General features: G+C 38.6%; 1 protein-coding gene across 3 annotated transcripts in view; it reads right to left on the reverse strand.

Annotated features, from left to right (window-relative positions):
* The window catches only part of LOC5564418 (ABC transporter G family member 20), a 182,222-nt gene that overhangs the window by 16,130 nt on the left and 146,542 nt on the right, over positions 1-19,550 (reverse strand). For all 3 annotated transcript variants that reach the window (XM_021852380.1, XM_021852376.1, XM_021852372.1), the window contains exons 4-6: positions 3,528-3,824; positions 3,209-3,428; positions 838-1,229 (exon numbers count right to left, since the gene is read on the reverse strand). In XM_021852380.1, coding sequence (XP_021708072.1) covers positions 838-1,229; positions 3,209-3,428; positions 3,528-3,824 — 909 coding nt within the window. The remainder of the gene's footprint in view (positions 1-837; positions 1,230-3,208; positions 3,429-3,527; positions 3,825-19,550) is intronic.

Below are 19,550 nucleotides of genomic sequence, written 5' to 3' on the forward strand. Positions count from 1 at the left end.
TCCGGTATTTCCAGGATGTTTTTCAATATTGGTTGTGAAAGCACTTACACACACAAAATAGAACAGAATAGAAAACCACGTTTGTTAACGATCCATGCAATTTTTCATTGATAGGATCAAATGTCTACGAGCAGTGTTGATAGACTCACACTCAAAATCTCAATCAATACGCTCTCCCGTGAGAGCAAACTCATTAGAGATCTGCTTCGCAAATCTCACGCTTGAGATTTTGATGCAAAATCAACTCAATCAACTCAACCCTTAAAAAATGATTCAGTCGCAAAATCCGGCAAAAACTCGTGAAACACGAATGTTGTTGTTTACGTTAGAAAGGATTAACATAACTTTAGCAGACTAACAAGAAATTATTGCCGTGTGTGAGTAAACTGTGGAAATGCGAGACAATGAGTTAAAAAGCTGAGCCAACTCATCCATGATATTTTGACTGCTGAGTTGCATGATTGACAACTCACGCATGAAAAATCTCAAGCATGAGTTGTGAGAAATTGAGTTTTTCACAACACTGTCTACGAGAAGACGAGATTTAGGCTGCGTGACTCACGCATAGCCCCTATGAAATGCTAGGATGTTTACATTTGTGAAAATGTTAAGCGCATAAGTTAATTATATTAGGTTTAGTGTTCAACTAAACTAGACCACGCTGTGTCACTCTGCCCTAGTATAATGGATAATATGGTTCAGTAATGTACCTTGTGCCTTATGGACCGTCACTTTTCAATGGTTCAAGTTCAGTAGTCGAGTTAATGAACAGCTAACAGATATGTTTCATCAAACTACCATAGCAATTGAAATCACTACTCGAAAAGACATACTTACGCAGGCTGCCGGATCATTTGTAGGAAGTTTTTCGATAGCAATGCGTTCATTCTTCGTTTCGTCGTAAAGCTTAAAACCTCTTTTATGGTTCTCGTTATTGGTTTTCCGCTTTCTTCGTACAAGCTTTTACTCATATCTTTCTTTTCATTATGTGAAGACGATAGTGGCGGAATAGACTTCTTGATGTCGGATCCAACATCCTCTATTGTGTCTATTGATTTTATACTACGTATGGTATGTGACTCGTGTGTTGTCCGATCAGCCTCCTCAGAGGGACCATGTTTTTGGCAAAGGGTAAGGAAAGCATCTTCCAGATTTGTACAATTAAAACGCTCCATGATGTTGATGGGTGTGTCTTCTGCCAGCAGAATTCCATTCCGCATCAAACCAATCTGGAAAATATTATCATTTAAAAGTTAAAGTTTCTTACTAATTGAATATGATGGCCATTCGAAGCATTTAGTCGTATTGGGTATTTCATGATTTTTTTTTATGGTGAGGATAAATGAATTTCAGTCAATCTCTAGGTCACCCAATCTCAAGTATAATACGTTCATGAATTAATAAAAACATTATTGATTGAGGGAACACATTAAAAAAATCGGTGCTTAGAATAACATGTGTGTGAGCTCAGATGCTCAGATGCGAAATAATGAAATATAAACTTGAAGCTGAATTTTTTTTCTTTTTTTTTCTGTCTTTATTAACGAGATTTTTAGCCCTGGGCTAGTTCATCTCGGGACCAACGGCTTTACTTCCCTTCCGAAGGAAGACGTCACTGAAATTTTTAGTGACTATCTCGGGGATGGGATTCGATCCCAGGTCCTCGGCGTGAGAGGCGTGTGTTCTAACCACTACACCAGGTCCGCCCTATTATTTTTTTTTTGTTTTTTTTCTCCAATTTGACAATAAACTTCAATTCGGTTTTTCAACTTTCCAAAACTTGTCAAAAGTTGGTAGCTTTACGTTTTCTGTGTGCAACAATATATTTTTTTACATCTAAATGATGAAAAATCAATAAAAATCATCAACATAGATATTTCACTCCTTAAAAGACAAATAACATGATGACAGCTGGCTTTTGCTACAAATTTGTGGTTATGGATTATCACGCACAGTTTGTGAACAAAATGCAAGGAAGGCCATGTTGCGAGGATGAACACTATTTTTTCTGGACGAACATGGATGAACGTTTTATTCTGATTCGTAGTTTGGCAGAATTCCAAAATATTCAAATACGTTTTTAGTAGTTAGTTCCGGGCACAAAATTTATCAGAAATTAAGTCTTGGATCTCATTCCCAATGAGGATTCGGTAAGTCAAATAATCTCAATACCCCTCAAAAACTAGATTGATAATATTTTGAAACCTGTTTTTGAGATTTCTTACGCGTCATACAATTATTTTTTTTTATTTTCATATAAAAAATCTTATCATGGGGGATGGGAGTTAAAAACAACCCGAAATTTGTCTTACACAATTAATGAATAGTCCCTTATCCTTGCACAGATATACGTATTTCGACTACCACTTCCATCTTCATTAGTGTTTGTTACAGATGCTTCATTTGCCCTTGACCTGGATAGATTTCTGTCGGAATTGATACAAAACATATGTTGGTTTTTCGGCGATATTAAAAATACTATTCAGATTAATAGTAAGTTCTCGTTGTTATTTGAGTCCTTGAAAAAAAATCTAACAAAGTATTTAAAAAATTCTTGGTAAGATAAAGGTGCATTTCGCAAAAGATTTTTGTAGGAAATTCTTTGAAGATTCTCCAGTTAACATAATATAAATTTTTGGAATGATTTCTTGCATTCTTTAGGAGTTTATGTGATGAACGTGTCTGAGATTTTTGAAGTATTCATTTGCTTATAATACATCTTTGATCATATCTATAGGTATCTTCGAATTATTTGGAAGTATTATGGAAAACAATCAAATGCCAGATACGTATTAGATATTTGATCACAGTTATCCTAAAATTTATGATCAAAAGACAAGCGTATATTAAACAAAAAAGGATTCCAAATTCTATGGCTTTGTACTGACGTTTTGGATAAATAGACATATATCCCATAGTTTTTAAACTTCTAACCCAAAAAGAAATTTGATCGAACCGGTATTTAAACCTAGCTCTCTCAGCATGGTCTTGCTTGATAGCTGTACGTTAACAGTTTCAGATTTCGCACCGACTTTTTTATGCATTTCCCTAAATGAATAATATGAATTAAACATGTTTATACTGAAACTATAGGATCCAACAATACGTCCATTTCACGAAAAATAATCCAATTCGATCAAATGCCTAGCAACAAGGTGTCGTAGAACCCATATATGAAACAGAGTTTCACATTTTTCCGTAATCTTACACAAGAAGCCTGTCTTGCTTCCTCGATATAATGTGTAGTTATAATCACAGCCAATTTGCTTGTACTTGTTGTATCGACTAAATAGTGCCATATTCTTTCCCGTAACAGCGGGTCAAGACCCACTGTCGGTTCGTCCAAGATCAGCAGTTCTGGTTCATGGACCATGGCAGCTGCGAATGACACTCGTCTCTGTTGACCTCCACTGCAATTGCCGACGTGTCTGAAACAAGATTATGGAGAACGTGTTTGATGAGTATCGACTGCTCTCATCTTTGTCACGACCCGATAATATCATTTGGGTTATTTATTCATATTTTACCGATCATCACATGGCAGTTCTAGTAGCTCTTTGAGTAATTTGTATCGCTCGCGTATTTTCTCCGTTGACATGCCATATATTCGACCAAAATAATAAATCGTTTCTTTGATTGAAAATTCTTCTACTAGTGCAATGTCTTGTGGCATGTATCCAATTCTTGGGCCCGGCACGCCAGATCCGGGTGTGCCTGGTGTACCTCCCAATACACTGATTTCGCCACTGTTTAAAAATTTTCGTCCCACTATACACGACAGCAAGGTTGTTTTACCGCATCCTGACGCTCCTAGTAATCCATATCTGAAAAAGAAAAAAAATCTATTAGACCAGAATATCTTTAAAACTCAATATAACCCGTAATACTCAGGACGATCATATTTTGCTCAAAACGTAATAACTTGATAGTTTTATGACATTTTGAAGTACAATTTACTTTGAAATCAAGGGAATTTATTGTTAAAAGTTCATGGTAGGGGGACTTGGGGCAAAGTGCGCATCGTACCTTCGTGCTGTGCGCACACGAATTCTCTCTGCTCGTGAAAGTTTTTTAAGCAATAAAACAGTACAGTAGAGCTACAAAAACAGTACTTTTCAGTGCTAAAATAAAGAACGGTACTTTTCAGTACTATTTTTTCTACTATTGGTCTCTTTACGATTCTTGTTTGGACCCGTGCCTTCGATTTTTCGATGGACCCGTTAGTGAAAGCTAGCGATGGTAATCTTTCTTGGCCACCGTCTTGAGAAAATACCTCTTAGAACAACTACCGAAAAGCTAAACATTACATATAATTTGCAATTGGATTAGATGGACAAATTGATGTGAAGATTTGCGAAAAAGTTACACGTCTTCTCAGTGAGAATCGAACTCACGACTCCCCGATCTCTAGTTGGGGCGCGTTAACCACTACGCCATGAGAGGACTCATGAACGCAGAAGTTAACCTGAATTCGATTTCGGCTCAATAATCACGTGGTCCTCTTTCGCAAAGTGCACCTCTTTCGGAAGAATTAGATGCCCATCCAAACACAACGCTTTCTATATATATCCAATGCCTAGCCCGAGAGCGCATTGTTTTTTAGATATAGGAATAGCACACTACACTAGCCAGCAACTGCGCTGGCTGAGGTTTCTATTGTGTGGGCTTCCAATGGGTCGCGACGTTCTCCTAGAAGGTGTAATATAACTTGGGAGATTGGGTTCTTAATTGTTAATTAGTTAATTATGACCGAGACCGTGATACGGTAAACAGTATGATAATAAACGCGCGTCCGTTCGGGTGTGCAGTCAGTAGATAAACTGATTCGTTTATTGATACGATCTCCACTGCTGTACCAGACAGCCAGTGGTGTAGCTAGGGTGGATGCTACAGTTCTCCCCCTTTTAGTTCAAAACATATTTACAATTGATAATGCAGCAAAACCTGACTGCCGCAATCTACTGACTCTCGGCAAAACTCGACTGCCGGAAACTTCCAACAAAACTACGGCTAAACTTCACTGCCGTCTACATTTAAAACGAACGGTAAAACTGAACTACCGAAAACTTTTGAACTCGGCAAAACATAACTACCGATAAACTAGTTCATTAGAACGCCTCCTTGGCGTAAAACAAACACAACTGTTCAATAATACACATATTCGACATCTTTCTTCAGCCGCTTAGGTCGCTTAGAACGCCTGACATTTTCTTGTCGATTCTTCGATGGTGACGACTGGCACACAGCTCGATGTGACGGACCAGCCTGCGGCTCGACCTCTTCAACCGGCAAACTCGACGATCTTCGTAGACCTTCCTCTTCGCGTGACACACTTCGACGGCGCGGAGCATCAACCTCCGCCTCAGGACTACGGCTTGAAATACCGTTACGACCGCCCCCGTCACTTTAGATGAAAGAATCCGAAGGAAAACCGTAAAAGTCCTCTTCGTCGTCGTCGCTAAACCTATCGTCATCGTCCTCTCTACTTCGTTTTCTGCGTTGGTTCCTCTCGCTCCTCCCCAAGAACATACCTCGGCGCTTTGGGGTGCCAATCAGCTTGAGCTGATTTCGGTGAGCGGAGTAGACTCTCCCTCCAACGGAAACCTGAAAAACATTTGATGAGATACGTCTGAGAAATTTGGCTTCTAACCATCGTCTTATATCTGTAGGTCTGAAATTTTTATAATAAACAGTATCTCCAGGACGCAACTTGTCAATCCAGTCATGTTTCTTACGACTAGGACTATATACAACACGCTTATCCACTTCCTTAGGCTTCGTCGAATGATGTTTAAAACTATTCTTTGGATGGATTAAATCCAACAGCGTCTTAGGCTTAAAACTAAACAATCTCTCGGACGGAAACGAATGTCCATCTTCCAAACAAGTATTCCGGTAACCAAACAAGAAGTACGAAACCATGTCTTCAGTACTCAAACCAATCATATCCGGATCCAAAAGAAACTTTTTTAAACCTTCCTTCACTACTCTGACCATGCGCTCCGCTTGACCGTTGCTCGATGGGTTGTACGGTGGACTCTTCATCACCTTCACTCCATGTTTCTCGAAGAAAACGATGAACTCTTTCGAGCTAAACGGTGGTCCGCCATCAGTAACAACTACGTCAGGTAACCCAAACCTAGCGAAAACGCTCATAAACTTTGAAATGACTTTCCTGGCATCTGTTCCAAACTTCATATACTCAACTTCAATCCATTTTGAAAAACTGTCCACAATGACCAGGAAAACCTTCTTGTCGAAGTAGAAGAAGTCTGCATGAATACGGGTAAACGGTTTTGTTGTAGGAATCCAACTGGTATTTGAAACTGGCTTTGCAACTGCATTCATCTGGCAACACACACTACATGATTTGACGAAACTTTCAATGTCACTGTTCATGCCATACCAGTAAACTGTCCTTCTTGCCATTTGCTTGATTTTGGTGATTCCTGAGTGATTCCGATGCAACAACTTCATCAACTGCTTTTGCAAACTAGCAGGAATAAACACACGATCCTGGTACAATAAACAACCATCGACCAGTTCGAGATCTTGATGTTGTGCATAAACGTCCAACAAACAACGTTCCAACTTTTTTGGCCAACCATGCCTCATGTATGAAACAACTCTTTGGATAAACTCGTCTTGTTCTGACTCTTTTGCAATGAAAACATGGTCCAAAGGAAACTCATCGTAAACATTCAAACTTTTGATAAACTCCTGTTGCAACGAAACTGGCACTTCAACTGGTAAAGGAAACCTTGAGCAAAAATCAGCATTGCCCATTTTTGATGACGGTCTGTAAACAATGTCGAAATCGTAGATGTTCAGTTCCATTACATATCTCTGCAGACGCGTCACAAACAACGAATTTTTGCCTTCTTTGCCAAATATGCCTATCAACGGCTTATGGTCGGTATACACAGTAAACTTCTGTCCAAACAAAAACTTGTGAAACTTTTTGATAGTGCTTACAACGGCCAACGCTTCCAAGTGTAAAATTGGGTAGGATTTTTGTGCTTTAGTTAAACTGAAGGAGGTAAAACTAATGGGCCTCTCTTCTCCATTGATTTCATGAGCTATCACGCCACCTAACCCGTAACTGCTAGCATCTGTCACAACAACGACAGGCTTTTTTGGATCGAAAAACACTAAAAGTTTTGAAGACAACAACGATTGCTTACTTTGATCAAACACACGACGACACTCATCGGTCCAGACAAACTTAACGTCTTTTTTGAGTAAACGATACAAACAGCTTAAACGTGAGGATAAATTAGGGATAAACTTACCGTAGTAATTTATCAAACCCAAAAATGCCTTGAGCTCGGTGACGTTGTTCGGAACCTTGGCTCTACGAATCGTCTCGACCTTCTCTGGACACGGCAATAAACCTTTATCAGTCAACACATGACTCAGAAATGGCAAACTTGTCACAAACCACTTGCATTTTTGCAAACTCACTTTAATGTTGGCATTAGAAAGTCGCTCCAAAACCAAATAAAGCTTTCTCAAACAATCCTCATAATCCTCACCCGCTATTAAAACATCGTCTAAGTAGCAATAAACACCATCAATGCCTTTCAAAACTTGATCCATTACACGTTGAAAAATAGCAGCACTTGAAGAAGCACCTTGTGGCAAACGATTATACGAAAACAAACCTTTGATCGTATTAATTGTCATGATTTTCCTTGACCTTTTAGACAACAACAACTGTGTATACGCTCCGGTCAGATCTAGGGAACAAAACACTTTAGCACCAGCTAGTGAAGCAAACATGTCTTGTGCTAACGGCAACGGATAGGTATTCGGGATGATCACCTTGTTGATCGAAACCTTGCAGTCGATCACCATCCTGATTCCGCCGTCTTTCTTCACTACAACAATCACCGGTGATGCCCACTCACTCGCATCTATCGGTGTTATGACGCCATCTTTTTCCAAACTTTCCAAATGTTCAACAACTTTGTCCTTTAAACGCAATGGAACGTCATACGCACGCTTGAAAACCGGTGCTGCTCCTTTTTTCAACACTAGATCTGCCTCAAAACCTTTTATCGGAGTAAACAAAGACTTATCAAAAACATTGGCAAACTTACTTTGAATATCATTCACGACACGTTCCTCTGAAGTCGGCAACGACAGCTGGTTCAGGTTTGTACCACTGCCAAACGCATTCCTCCATTCAGGGAAAAAGATATCCAGCCAATCACGTCCAAGCAACGGTGTAAACGAACTTCCGCAGCGCAAAACAACTAGTTTAACGGATTTTCGTCTTCCGTTCAACTCCACCTGCACTGGAATCTGTCCTTCAACCACCAAACGACTTCCGTTGATCACCGCTAACTTCCTTGTACACTTCTGCAACGGTATATCGCCGAATTCTCCCTCGTACGTCTCCTTGCTGACGACAGAAACTGCAGCTCCACAGTCTATCTCCATTTCGACACGGATACCCTCGATCAAAACGGATCGAAAACACGGTTCATTGATTTTTCCGATGGAAGAGATCAACAAACACTCCATATCCTCGTCATCCGAGACAGATCTGTTTAACCCACGACGCAAACTTTTCTGGTACTTCCGTCATCTTCGGCTTTGCTGCTGGAGAATCGACAAACTTTACGGATTTCTTCTCTTTACTCTTCAAATCGTAGCAGAAACGACGCGTGTGATCATCTCTGCCACAGAAATTGCAGCGAAACTTCCGTGATCGTGATGAAGAACGATTTCTACGGTCAAACGAAACTGATCGGCTACGGCTCCTGTACCGATTACTTGCTCCGCGACTCCTACCACGGGATCTCGCACGTGAAACTGTTGGCTCTTGCCTCTTACCAAGCCTGTTCAACACACTCACTCGACCGGATTCACGAGAAACTAGCTTTCGGTTCGCTCCAGCTAGCTCCCTGTTGATGATGATCTTCTCCGCTTTCGCAAGTGTCAAAGCTTCCTCATCAAACAAACGCTGTTGCACATCCGGATCACGAATACCACACACAAGCTTGTCGCGGATTGCGATGTCCTTAAACTCGCCAAACTCACACAACTCCGCTTGCAGCTTCACAGCTAGAATGAAATCCTCCGCATTTTCAGTAGGGCCTTGAACTCGTTGATAAAACTTGAAACGTTGGATCATGTCGCTTTCAGTCTTGTCGTATCGCTTCTTCAACGAATCGGTGATCTCCTTGAACGACACCGTCTTCAAGTCCTTTCCAGGAAACAGAAGCTTCAACTCGCTGTACACCTCCTTTCCGCATGCCGCCAGAAACGATGCTTTCTGTTCATTCGCATCAGCCATCTTGTTGTCGATGAACACCCATTCCATCTGCTCCAAGTATTGGCTAAACGGAATCGTGCCGGGTACATACGGCTCGATATGATTCACCAACGGCATACTGACAGCGATGAAAAACGACGAAAAACTGAAAACGATTCGACAAACTATTACACGAAATTTACCTACAAATTTCTTTCAGTTTAACAATCGAATACACTTGATCAAAACAAACAGTTGACTAAACAAACGCAAAAATTTAAAAACTTTTTTTGTCCAATTTTGAAACAATTTGTCCCACAGTGCAAAACATAAACTGCTACTGTGTCAAACTAAACACTTTTCAACTGTATCGAAACGATCGTATGCAACATGCAACGACAAACTTTATCAACGAAACGTGAAACACAAACAAACCAAACAATTTTGTTGCTCAACACTAGCATAAACTTCAGTTGCTATCAAACATGAGCATAAACAAGTGCAACAATCTCTCGCTACAAACCAATTTCTCGCGATACAAACTTTGTTGTAAACAAACTTAGGCGCAACACACTACAATGTTGGCGAAACAAACTCCTCGTACACTTCGGCTGTGATTGATTTACTTTTTATTATGGTTACACAAAGCCGGATCACAGTACGGGAAAACAAAATGAAACACAAATCCTTTGCTTGCTAGGCAGAAGAAAATGGCTCATAAAACTCACTTTTAACACTTTACGCATGCAAATTGAAACACTTTTTCTCCGTTTATTTCCACTTTTCGAGAAAAACTTACGGTTTTTGCAGCAAACCTGTGTTAAGTGATCGAAACAAACCAACTCCTGCAGTGTAGGTACTGCGCACAAACTGTTGCTCTAATCCGTCGGCAAAAACGCAGCCCAACGGGATGAATGGCTCGCTCGCAAACTGTTTCTCCCCGGTGAAAAACGCCAAAAGATCACTGGGAAACCGGAAAACTTTCACTTCACTTCACTTCCCGGGACGCGAAAACAAATCTCCACCTCGTCGCCACTGTAATATAACGTGGGAGATTGGGTTCTTAACTGTTAATTAGTTAATTATGACCGAGACCGTGATACGGTAAACAGTATGATAATAAACGCGCGTCCGTTCGGGTGTGCAGTCAGTAGATAAACTGATTCGTTTATTGATACGATCTCCACTGCTGTACCAGACAGCCAGTGGTGTAGCTAGGGTGGATGCTACAGAAGGTCATTTCTTTTTTCGTTTATTCACTGAACATGATTGCAACCACGAAGAAAAGGAAGGGTGAATCTCTGAATTCACAAGTTCCTTAAAAAAAAAGTGGGATTTAATACTGTCACTAAACGTGGAAATAATGGATGAAAGGACGTTTCTCCGGAATGCGAACTTGCTTCCAAGGGTGAAATGATTAATGCTGATAATTGCATCGAAATTAGCAATCAGTTCTATGCTCTACACATTTTTTCGAACATCAAATCAGAGCAGCTTCTAGTCCAGGATTTTTGTTCAAGTGAAAAAGCAAAGATAGCGTTGAACAATTATCGGTATGGTGTAAATAAGAATACTTATCAGTTTTATACTACACTAAAAATTTAAGAAAAAAACATATTGTGAGTCGAAATCATTATTTATTGTACGTACCACCTGAGAGCATAATATGACACACATTTTCACATTAATAAAATTTTTTAACCGAAGATCACTTTGATTTTTTTTTTTGTAGATTTCTGGAGAGTCTAATCCTAAATCCACATCATGATTCTCACCACATAAAAAATTACCGCACTCAAAATAGTTGGTTTGATTTGCGGATCCTGCTGCATTCCATCTATTTTATCCATTCAGACAAACTACCAGTATTCGCATGGTGATTATCCATGTGAATTTCCGTTTCCATTTTGGTAGGTAGGAACCAGTGTTAACCTGGAAGAATCAATTGTTTACAGTTTGATTGAGTTTCTATAAAAATGATCGTTTTACCAGGAACGAAAAAATCGATTTTCGGAACATCGATTCAAAATCGCCCATCGCTAATCTGAAACCATATCAATATGGGCATCAAACTTCAAGATTTTCAAAGTTGATGTTTGCCGAACATTTTCCGCACCACCAACTGCCATTACCACTCTATAGTGGGGCCAGGTGCCCCGGGGGATGTGGTCAATTCAAAACATGTCCGAAAACCCAACAATATAGGTTAAAAATATCAAGACTCTTGAAGGATATGCTTCTGGAAACTAATTTCTATGACCTCTGAATAGTGGGTTCCAGATGCCCTGGGGAAAGCGGACAGTTAGAGATCTGTCTGGAACCATATCGATATGTGTACCAAACTTCAAGATTTTTAAAGGTGATGCTCCCGGGAACATTTCCAGAACCACCGGTTGCCATAATCACTATGTAGCGAGTTCCAAATTCTTCGGGGGGATGTGGTCGTATTCCGAATCGGCCATTTTTCTAAGGGCCCTGGAATCTACTACTACTATAGTGGTTATTACATTTTGTAGTTCTGAAAATGCTAAACATCCTTCAAGCCACATGGGAGCGACTTATAGCGTTGATGGTAGACGCTGATTCTAAAACTGCTTCCGGAAGCACGAATTTCAAAAATATCAATGTTTGTTACCCATATTGATTTGATTCCGTACATGTGCGAAATTGGCCACTTCCATCGAGGTACCTCGAACCTATTATACAGTAGTCATGGTAGCCGGTGGTTCTGGAAGCGCTTTCGGAAGCAACACATTCTAAAATTTTAACAATCGAAACCCATATTGATGTAATTCTGGCCATGTTTTAAGTTGGCAACATCCCACGGGGCACTTGTCACCTACTACAAAGTGGTCATGGCAGTTGGTGGTGCTAAAAATACTTCGGGAAACATCAACTTTAAAAATCTTGAAGTTTGATGCCCATATTTATATGGTTCCATACATGTTCATAATTGGCCACTTACTCCAGGGCACCTGGAAACTGCTATAGAATGGTCAGAGCATCTAATGGCATGCATGAGCATGAATATTTTCCCGCAAGTATCTTTGTGAAGTTTAATGCCCACTTGGATATGGTTCCGGATAATATATATGATTGAAAATACAAACGTGACTGACCCTATTTTTCAGAACCAGTTTCACGGAAATGGCCATGTTTCTGAAGATTTTTAACGAATCTGATTGCTTTCGCCGGCATTCAACTTCCTATTAGTTCTAGTTTATATGAAAATTGTAAACATCAATACAACTTCACACCACACAAAAATACAAGCGACAGAAAAAAATGCCATTTGGACATCCGAAACATTTCCGGAGTCCGGCGGCCAATATTCTTGGCCCAGCAAGTACCTTAAAGTAGACCAAATTTTCCGTCGACTGCTTCTAGACGCATCCAATTTCATAAATTTTTCATAAAGTTATAAGCATTTGAATTTAGGCAAAATTTTGCCTGTCTCATTCATTTAGCCTATCCCCTGTAGCTAATCATTTTTGGTTGATATATTTTACAAATGTTTACATTTGGCATATTTTCCTGTCAAATGGAAAAATGCCAAACTTGTACCAATTTTGAAACCAGACAAAAATCCTGCAGAAGCTTCTAGCTATCGTCCAATCCGTTTGCTTTCCTCAATCAGTAAACTTTTTGAAAAAGGTCCTTTTGAACAGAATGATGGTCCACATCAACGAAAATTCAAGTTTTGCCAATGAACAGTTCGAATTCCGCCACGGACATTCGACCACTCATACACTTATACGTGTAACAAATTTGATCCGTTCACACAAATCTGAAGGCTATTCTTCTGGTCTTGCTCTTCTAGACATAGAAAAAGCATTCGACAGTGTTTGGCATGCAGGCTTGATTGCAAAATTTAAAAACTTTAATTTTCCAGCCTACATTATTAGAATAATTCAAAGTTATCTGTCAAATCGTACACTTCAGGTTAATTATCAGAACTCCAGATCTGAAAGACTTCCTGTAAGAGCTGGTGTTCCTCAAGGCAGCATTTTGGGACCAATGTTATACAATATTTTCACATCTGACTTACCTGAGTTACCTCAGGGATGTCAAAAATCTTTGTTTGCGGATAACACTCTCTGCAAAAGGACGAAGTCTGCGTGTCATCTGTAGTCGATTGCAAAAAAGTCTGAATATTTTTTCTTCATACTTGCAAAAATGGAAGATTTCTCCTAATGCTTCCAAAACTCAACTAAGGTGTGGCCCACTTAGAATTGGAACAAACATCTTTGGTTCCACTAGAGGTCCAATTCAGAAGCTAAACCGTCCATGTGTGCTCTATAACAATAAAAACATCACATGATATTTTTCGCCGCTTGATTCGAACGCACTTCTGAGAAATTTAACATGGAAGAAGAGAGCAGGGAAATAATTGCGCGCAAAAATTTGAAAAAAACCGTCTTGATCAGGAAAATAAATTGCAAAAGTGTTAGGTTTTTCAATAAATCCTGGGTGGCTCAAACTGAATAAGTACAAAGTAACTATTTTGACAGATCGCAAGCCACAAAGGAAGCGTCGGGCCGTTACTGTGCACCTTCAGCTGTGGATTAAAATTAGGACCATTGATTCAAATCCAAACATTTTCCCAGGTATAGTACCAATGAGTTACATAGAATATCCAATGTTGAAACATTGGAACAAATGTCAAATAAAATAATTAATAATTTCAAGCAAAAATCGTTACAATCTTCTCTTGCCACAATTAATGCGTTATATGTTTAGGTTAAGTTAGGTTAAGTAAATTGAAAACATGTTTTTTTTTTCTCTTATAATCAGGTGAAATCAAGTCACCAGTAAAAATTCTGAACTGCTACGGCAAATGAAATGTAATAATGTTGTTAACAAAATGTTAATAAAATCTTAAATTTGATTTACCACATTAGGATGATAGTGTTACCTAATAACACAGAACACCTAAATAGAAGAAATGAATGTAATGTTTGGAATGATACTAATAAAGCAAATAAAGAAAAAAAATGTTGTTTTTCCTTCTTCTTCCTAACTAATTTTGAGGTTTCTGAAATTGTTACCACACTATTTCAATCTTATGAGCATTAGGCGTTTTACATTTATTTGAGCCGTCATACAATAAATACCCCGGGTGGCGAATACTGGTAGTATGTCAAATACCGGTAAATCTGCCTTAAGTTTTTTATCTAACATTTTAAAAAAGCTCCAAAAACCCATTCCGGCATTGAAAGAGGAAAATTAAATATTATTACCCAATATCGAAAAAGCTCAAAGATGTTCTATGCAGTTAATTATTATTTAGATCGCGCTAATTATTATTTATATAATAATGCTCGGGATTTCTACAGCATTCTCCTTCAAGATACGCGTGAGACATTTCTTAGAGTAAAAAAAAACAAAAATATAAAAGCCTCTGACGATGATGGAATTTTTAATTTTTGGTTAATGTACAAGAGTATTATTTCTTTCGCAAACAGTACAAATAAAAACTATTCCATATGTGAATCCTCTGAAGTGGCATTCAAGTTATTTTTTTTTTCTTTTGAATTTCAGTATTATATCGCAAGCATCGTCAAAACGGTCAAATGCTTTCTAAAATCGGTGTGCAAAACTTCTACATGATTTTCATTTTCCATTGATTTCAACAAATAGCAAACTCGAGTATTTAGTGGTTGTTGACCGCCCTTCAAAAAAAAAAAAAAATGTGCTACGCTGTAGTTATTTTCTTTTTGTTTTGGATGAATGCTTTTACATCAATAATCAAATTTTAAACTTCTCTAGATGTACACCAGAGCAGTGCAGTTAAATGTCAAAGTTTAAAATGCTTCTAGCACCCTCCCAAGCGAAATATAGCAACAGCAAACATTGCCAACCGCTAGCAATTCAGAAAAAATCATCAGCAAAAACATTTTCCGATCACTTTTTCCACGGGGAAGGATGATATTAGGGCATTTTTTTAATTATCGGATAGGTTTGGGCCGGAGGTTCTCTGATTTGCATGAAATTTTCACCAGAGGTAGAGCTCGATGATACATGACCAAAAGTGAAATTCAAAAAAATATGGACCTATGCACGGGTTCATTATTTGACGTTTTAGCGGTGCCGTGTTATTTATGTAACCATGGAAATCAGCGAATTCGGCACCGCTCAAACGTCAAATTAGTGAACTCTTGCATTGCTCCATAGTGGTCTATTTTCCCGGGAAACTCTAGATGAATTTTCACGATGTCCCTATATACTAGACCTGTTCACTTTTTCTAAGGTACCTTTGCCACATCAAATTCCGAACTTATTTATCAAAACAAGTTATCTATCCAAAAATGAGCCAATTTGGTAAAGATTTAGAGGTGTATCAAATCGATTTTGTGGTTTTTTGGACTTTTTCGCTGAAGTACGCACCTGAAACCCAAAAATATAATTGAAAATGATTCGAAAATACCACTAGCCTTTTGCTAACACAATTGTCTATCACTTTGCCGAAGACACTAAGGTGTTCTGACCGATTTTTCATCATGCTTTTAACGTATTTAGTAAAAAAATCTCGAAAAAATCAATATATTTTTCCAGTTTGACATATAAATTCCGATAAAAATCTTACTATATTTTGTATCCAATTCAACTATCTATTTAATCTGAGTGTTACGAACGTATCGTTCATACATCATTTTCATGTGGGAATTGATTTTCACTGTCAAATAATTAAAAGTGTATCACTCTATACCCTAAAATCTCATAGGGTTGCTAACACGAATGCACTCTATGAAAACCACAGTTACCCATGATTTAGATGTCATATCTTTGAACCCTTTGAAGCCATCTTCATCGACTCAAAGTAGAGTTGATGGTAAGGTTTAGGCCTGAGGATCAGAAGATCCACGGTTCAAGCACAATAATATTTTTTTGTGCATAATCAACAGTAATCGTAGCTCATTATCACCAATGAGTGAAGGAACATTATCACTGGTATTTTGGTATATTGGTATTTTGAGTAATACATGCCAAACATAAAGATTGTTTGAACAATGTGTGGGTGTTGGCCCCTCGTAATAATTTCTGTATGCATATTCTACAAGTTTTGTGTAAGCCACCGTTTTCAGCGTTATGAAATTTGTGAATAAGCCCGTGCAATTCGGTAATTGGTCATTTGTGCGATGCTTGATGGATTATAAATATTAGCTCTTTTAAGCTTTTCAGTACGATGCTGGTTTATTCCTCAAAGACTGGAAGTCGTTACGTAGTTAGTACTCAATAAATGCTTCCTCGTTGCTGGTCGTCTTGGGGTGAGCTCTAGTTCTCAAGGCTGATACTGAGGGTTTGAGTGGGTGCCAGCACCCACACATTGTTCAAACAATCTTTATGTTCGGCATGTATTACTCAAAATACCAAAATACCAGTGAAAATGTTCCTTCACTTATTGGTGATAATGAGCTACGATTACTATTGATTATGCACAAAAAAAACATTATTGTACTTGAACCGTGGATCTTCTGATCCTCAGGCCTAGACCTTACCATCAACTCTACTTTGAGTCGATGAAGATGGGTTCAAAGGGTTCAAAGATATGACATTAAATCATGGGTAACTGTGGTTTTCATAGAGTGCATTCGTGTTGGCAACCCTATGAGATTTTAGGGTATAGAGTGATACACTTTTAATTATTTGACAGTGAAAATCAATTCCCACATGAAAATGATGTATGAACGTAATGTTCATAACACTCAGGTTAAATAAATAGTTGAATTGGATACAAAATATAGTAAGATTTTTATCGAAATTTATATGTCAAACTGGAAAAATATATTGATTTTTTCGAGATTTTTTGACTAAATACGTTAAAAGCATGATGAAAAAGCGGTCAGAACACCTTAGTGTCTTCGGCAAAGTGATAGACAATTGTGTTAGCAAAAGGCTAGTGGTATTTTCGAATCATTTTCAATTATATTTTTGGGTTTCAGGTGCGTACTTCAGCGAAAAAGTCCAAAAAACCACAAAATCGATTTGATACACCTCTAAATCTTTACCAAATTGGCTCATTTTTGGATAGATAACTTGTTTTGATAAATAAGTTCGGAATTTGATGTGGCAAAGGTACCTTAGAAAAAGTGAACAGGTCTACTGGTAAAATATTTGATTGTGATCATGAAGAACACGTTCTCTAAGAACTCCTCCATCCTCTGATACCAAACAAACTAAAATTTTCAACAATAAAGTGTGATTTTTGAAGATGGAAAGTTTATCACCAGAGTATACGACAATCAGACGCTGTTTCTAGCTTTGGGCGAAAAAACCCTTTGAACTTATTTGCTCTATTACATTAATTAGAACAGTGAGAAAAATATGACAAAAATTGTCCTGGATAGCGAAGTTGTGTCAGAATATACTACAATAATCAGAAATTACATTCACTATCAAAAACAATGAAAATATCGCTTGTGGATGCTATATTCACGTTCAAACAATTTTCGCATTTTTTTATGGGCCATACTGTACCTACAGTAATGCTAGCCTTATCTACACCGTGGGTAATCGTGCTTACTTGGGCAATCGAACAGAAATCATCAATCAGATTTTAAGTAACTGTGAACATCTACAATCGTTTTCAATTAATTTAACGTAGAATGTAAATTAAACTAAAATAAAAGTTATGGAAACACAATGAAAAAAAAAAACAAACTTTATTGTTTTGTGCAAAATTGCCTCTTTTACAAAAGTAATATTGGGAAAAGGGCCGAATAGTATGTATGTTTACAACTGTTTTATCGAATTTGCTGCTACGTACGTCAACGTTGATTGTAGGTCAGTCACAAGGCATGTCAGACCGTGTGTTGTCAGTTCGTTATGTTTATCACTTCGTAAAAAAAATCATTTTCCCCATCATACTGTACTGCCGTTTTCAATGTCAAGGCCGTTTTCGCTTTCATTATTTTTTCAGAGGCATTGGCATTCATGGTACACATACGCGGTACCTACCTACCACACTATCGGTAAAAAAGGTTATCTCCATCACGTCATCACTGTTATACATAGCAGTGGTTTCTTACGATTTCCTTTTTCGCAGGAGTTTCTTTGTCGCGGAAACAATTCAATTGTTTTTTTTTTTCTTAATCGTTTATTTAATAGGCTCATTCGCAATTAAGCATAACGGAGCCGAAATCCGTACAAATTGATTACAAAGTACTAAATTTTACAACCTTGTGCAATCAATTCATTAATTCTTCTCTCGTCGTCTTCAATGTACTGCTTTCGCAATTCTGCATCCTCGATCCAGGAGTACGAAACTCGTCTCGCCCGTGGTCGAGCAGGAGTAACATCAGCTATTACCATAACGCTGCTATCGCTTGAAGTGGATTCAGACGATGTGGGTTTTTTTGTTATTTGATTGTGCTCTGTGTCCGAGTCGGTCGATCTTTGACGTTTTGTTTCTGCTTTGCTGAATTTTGGTGCTGTTGCTTTGCCACCGACGGCCGCCGGCTTCGAAAGAGGAGGCCATTGTTCATCAGTGCTTGGTGTTTTGTTTTGCTGTTGTGCAGATGTTGCTTCTGTTGGTCGATGGCGCTGAAGTGGTGGGCTGGTAAAGTTCGTTTGCGTTGTTGGTTTTTTGGTGGCTTCTGAGCATCGTAGTTTTGGGTGCGATTTACCACCGCAGTTTTTGCAAGTACGAACTTGCGAAAAATGAGAAACAGAAGTGACTTCTTCTCCAATGGTTACGTATGATGGAATGGGTTTGTTGATTTGCATTCGCACCACGCGTACGCCGTTGCTGAGGCCTGGAAAATAATGTTTCCAGACCTCATTCCGAATGCTAAACACATTACCATACTGACTCATATGGTTAATGATGGCCAGGTTGTCGATTTCTTCCGGGAGATCATTCACACGGACATCCACGGCTGTGCTGTCGACGTAAATAGGCACCGGGATCTTCCGCCTTATCCCGTCGCACTCCATACAATGCTGCAAATGATGCTTCGATGCAAAGCTAGATGCAGCTTCCTCACAGCATCGTAAGATACACAACGTTCTTAACGTTATGCAGCTGCAAACTTTTCACTGCTGACATGTCTATTTTAAGATCCTCATCGAGAAACTTTTTTATGTCCAGAATGCTTGGCCGATTTGGGAGAATAGATATATCCAACACGATACATTTTTTCCTCGATACCGGCATGATCGCAATATGAAAAAAAGAAACGGGTGGAGTAAAACAACAACGCACGTCTGGTCTGTGTAACAGGAGGATAGCAACTGTCAATTGTTTTCTGGGTGCATTCAAATGAATTGCAAATTGCTGTAGACTGAT

The sequence above is a fragment of the Aedes aegypti genome, chromosome 1 (genome assembly GCF_002204515.2).
Source record: "Aedes aegypti strain LVP_AGWG chromosome 1, AaegL5.0 Primary Assembly, whole genome shotgun sequence".
Lineage (NCBI taxonomy): Eukaryota > Metazoa > Arthropoda > Insecta > Diptera > Culicidae > Aedes > Aedes aegypti.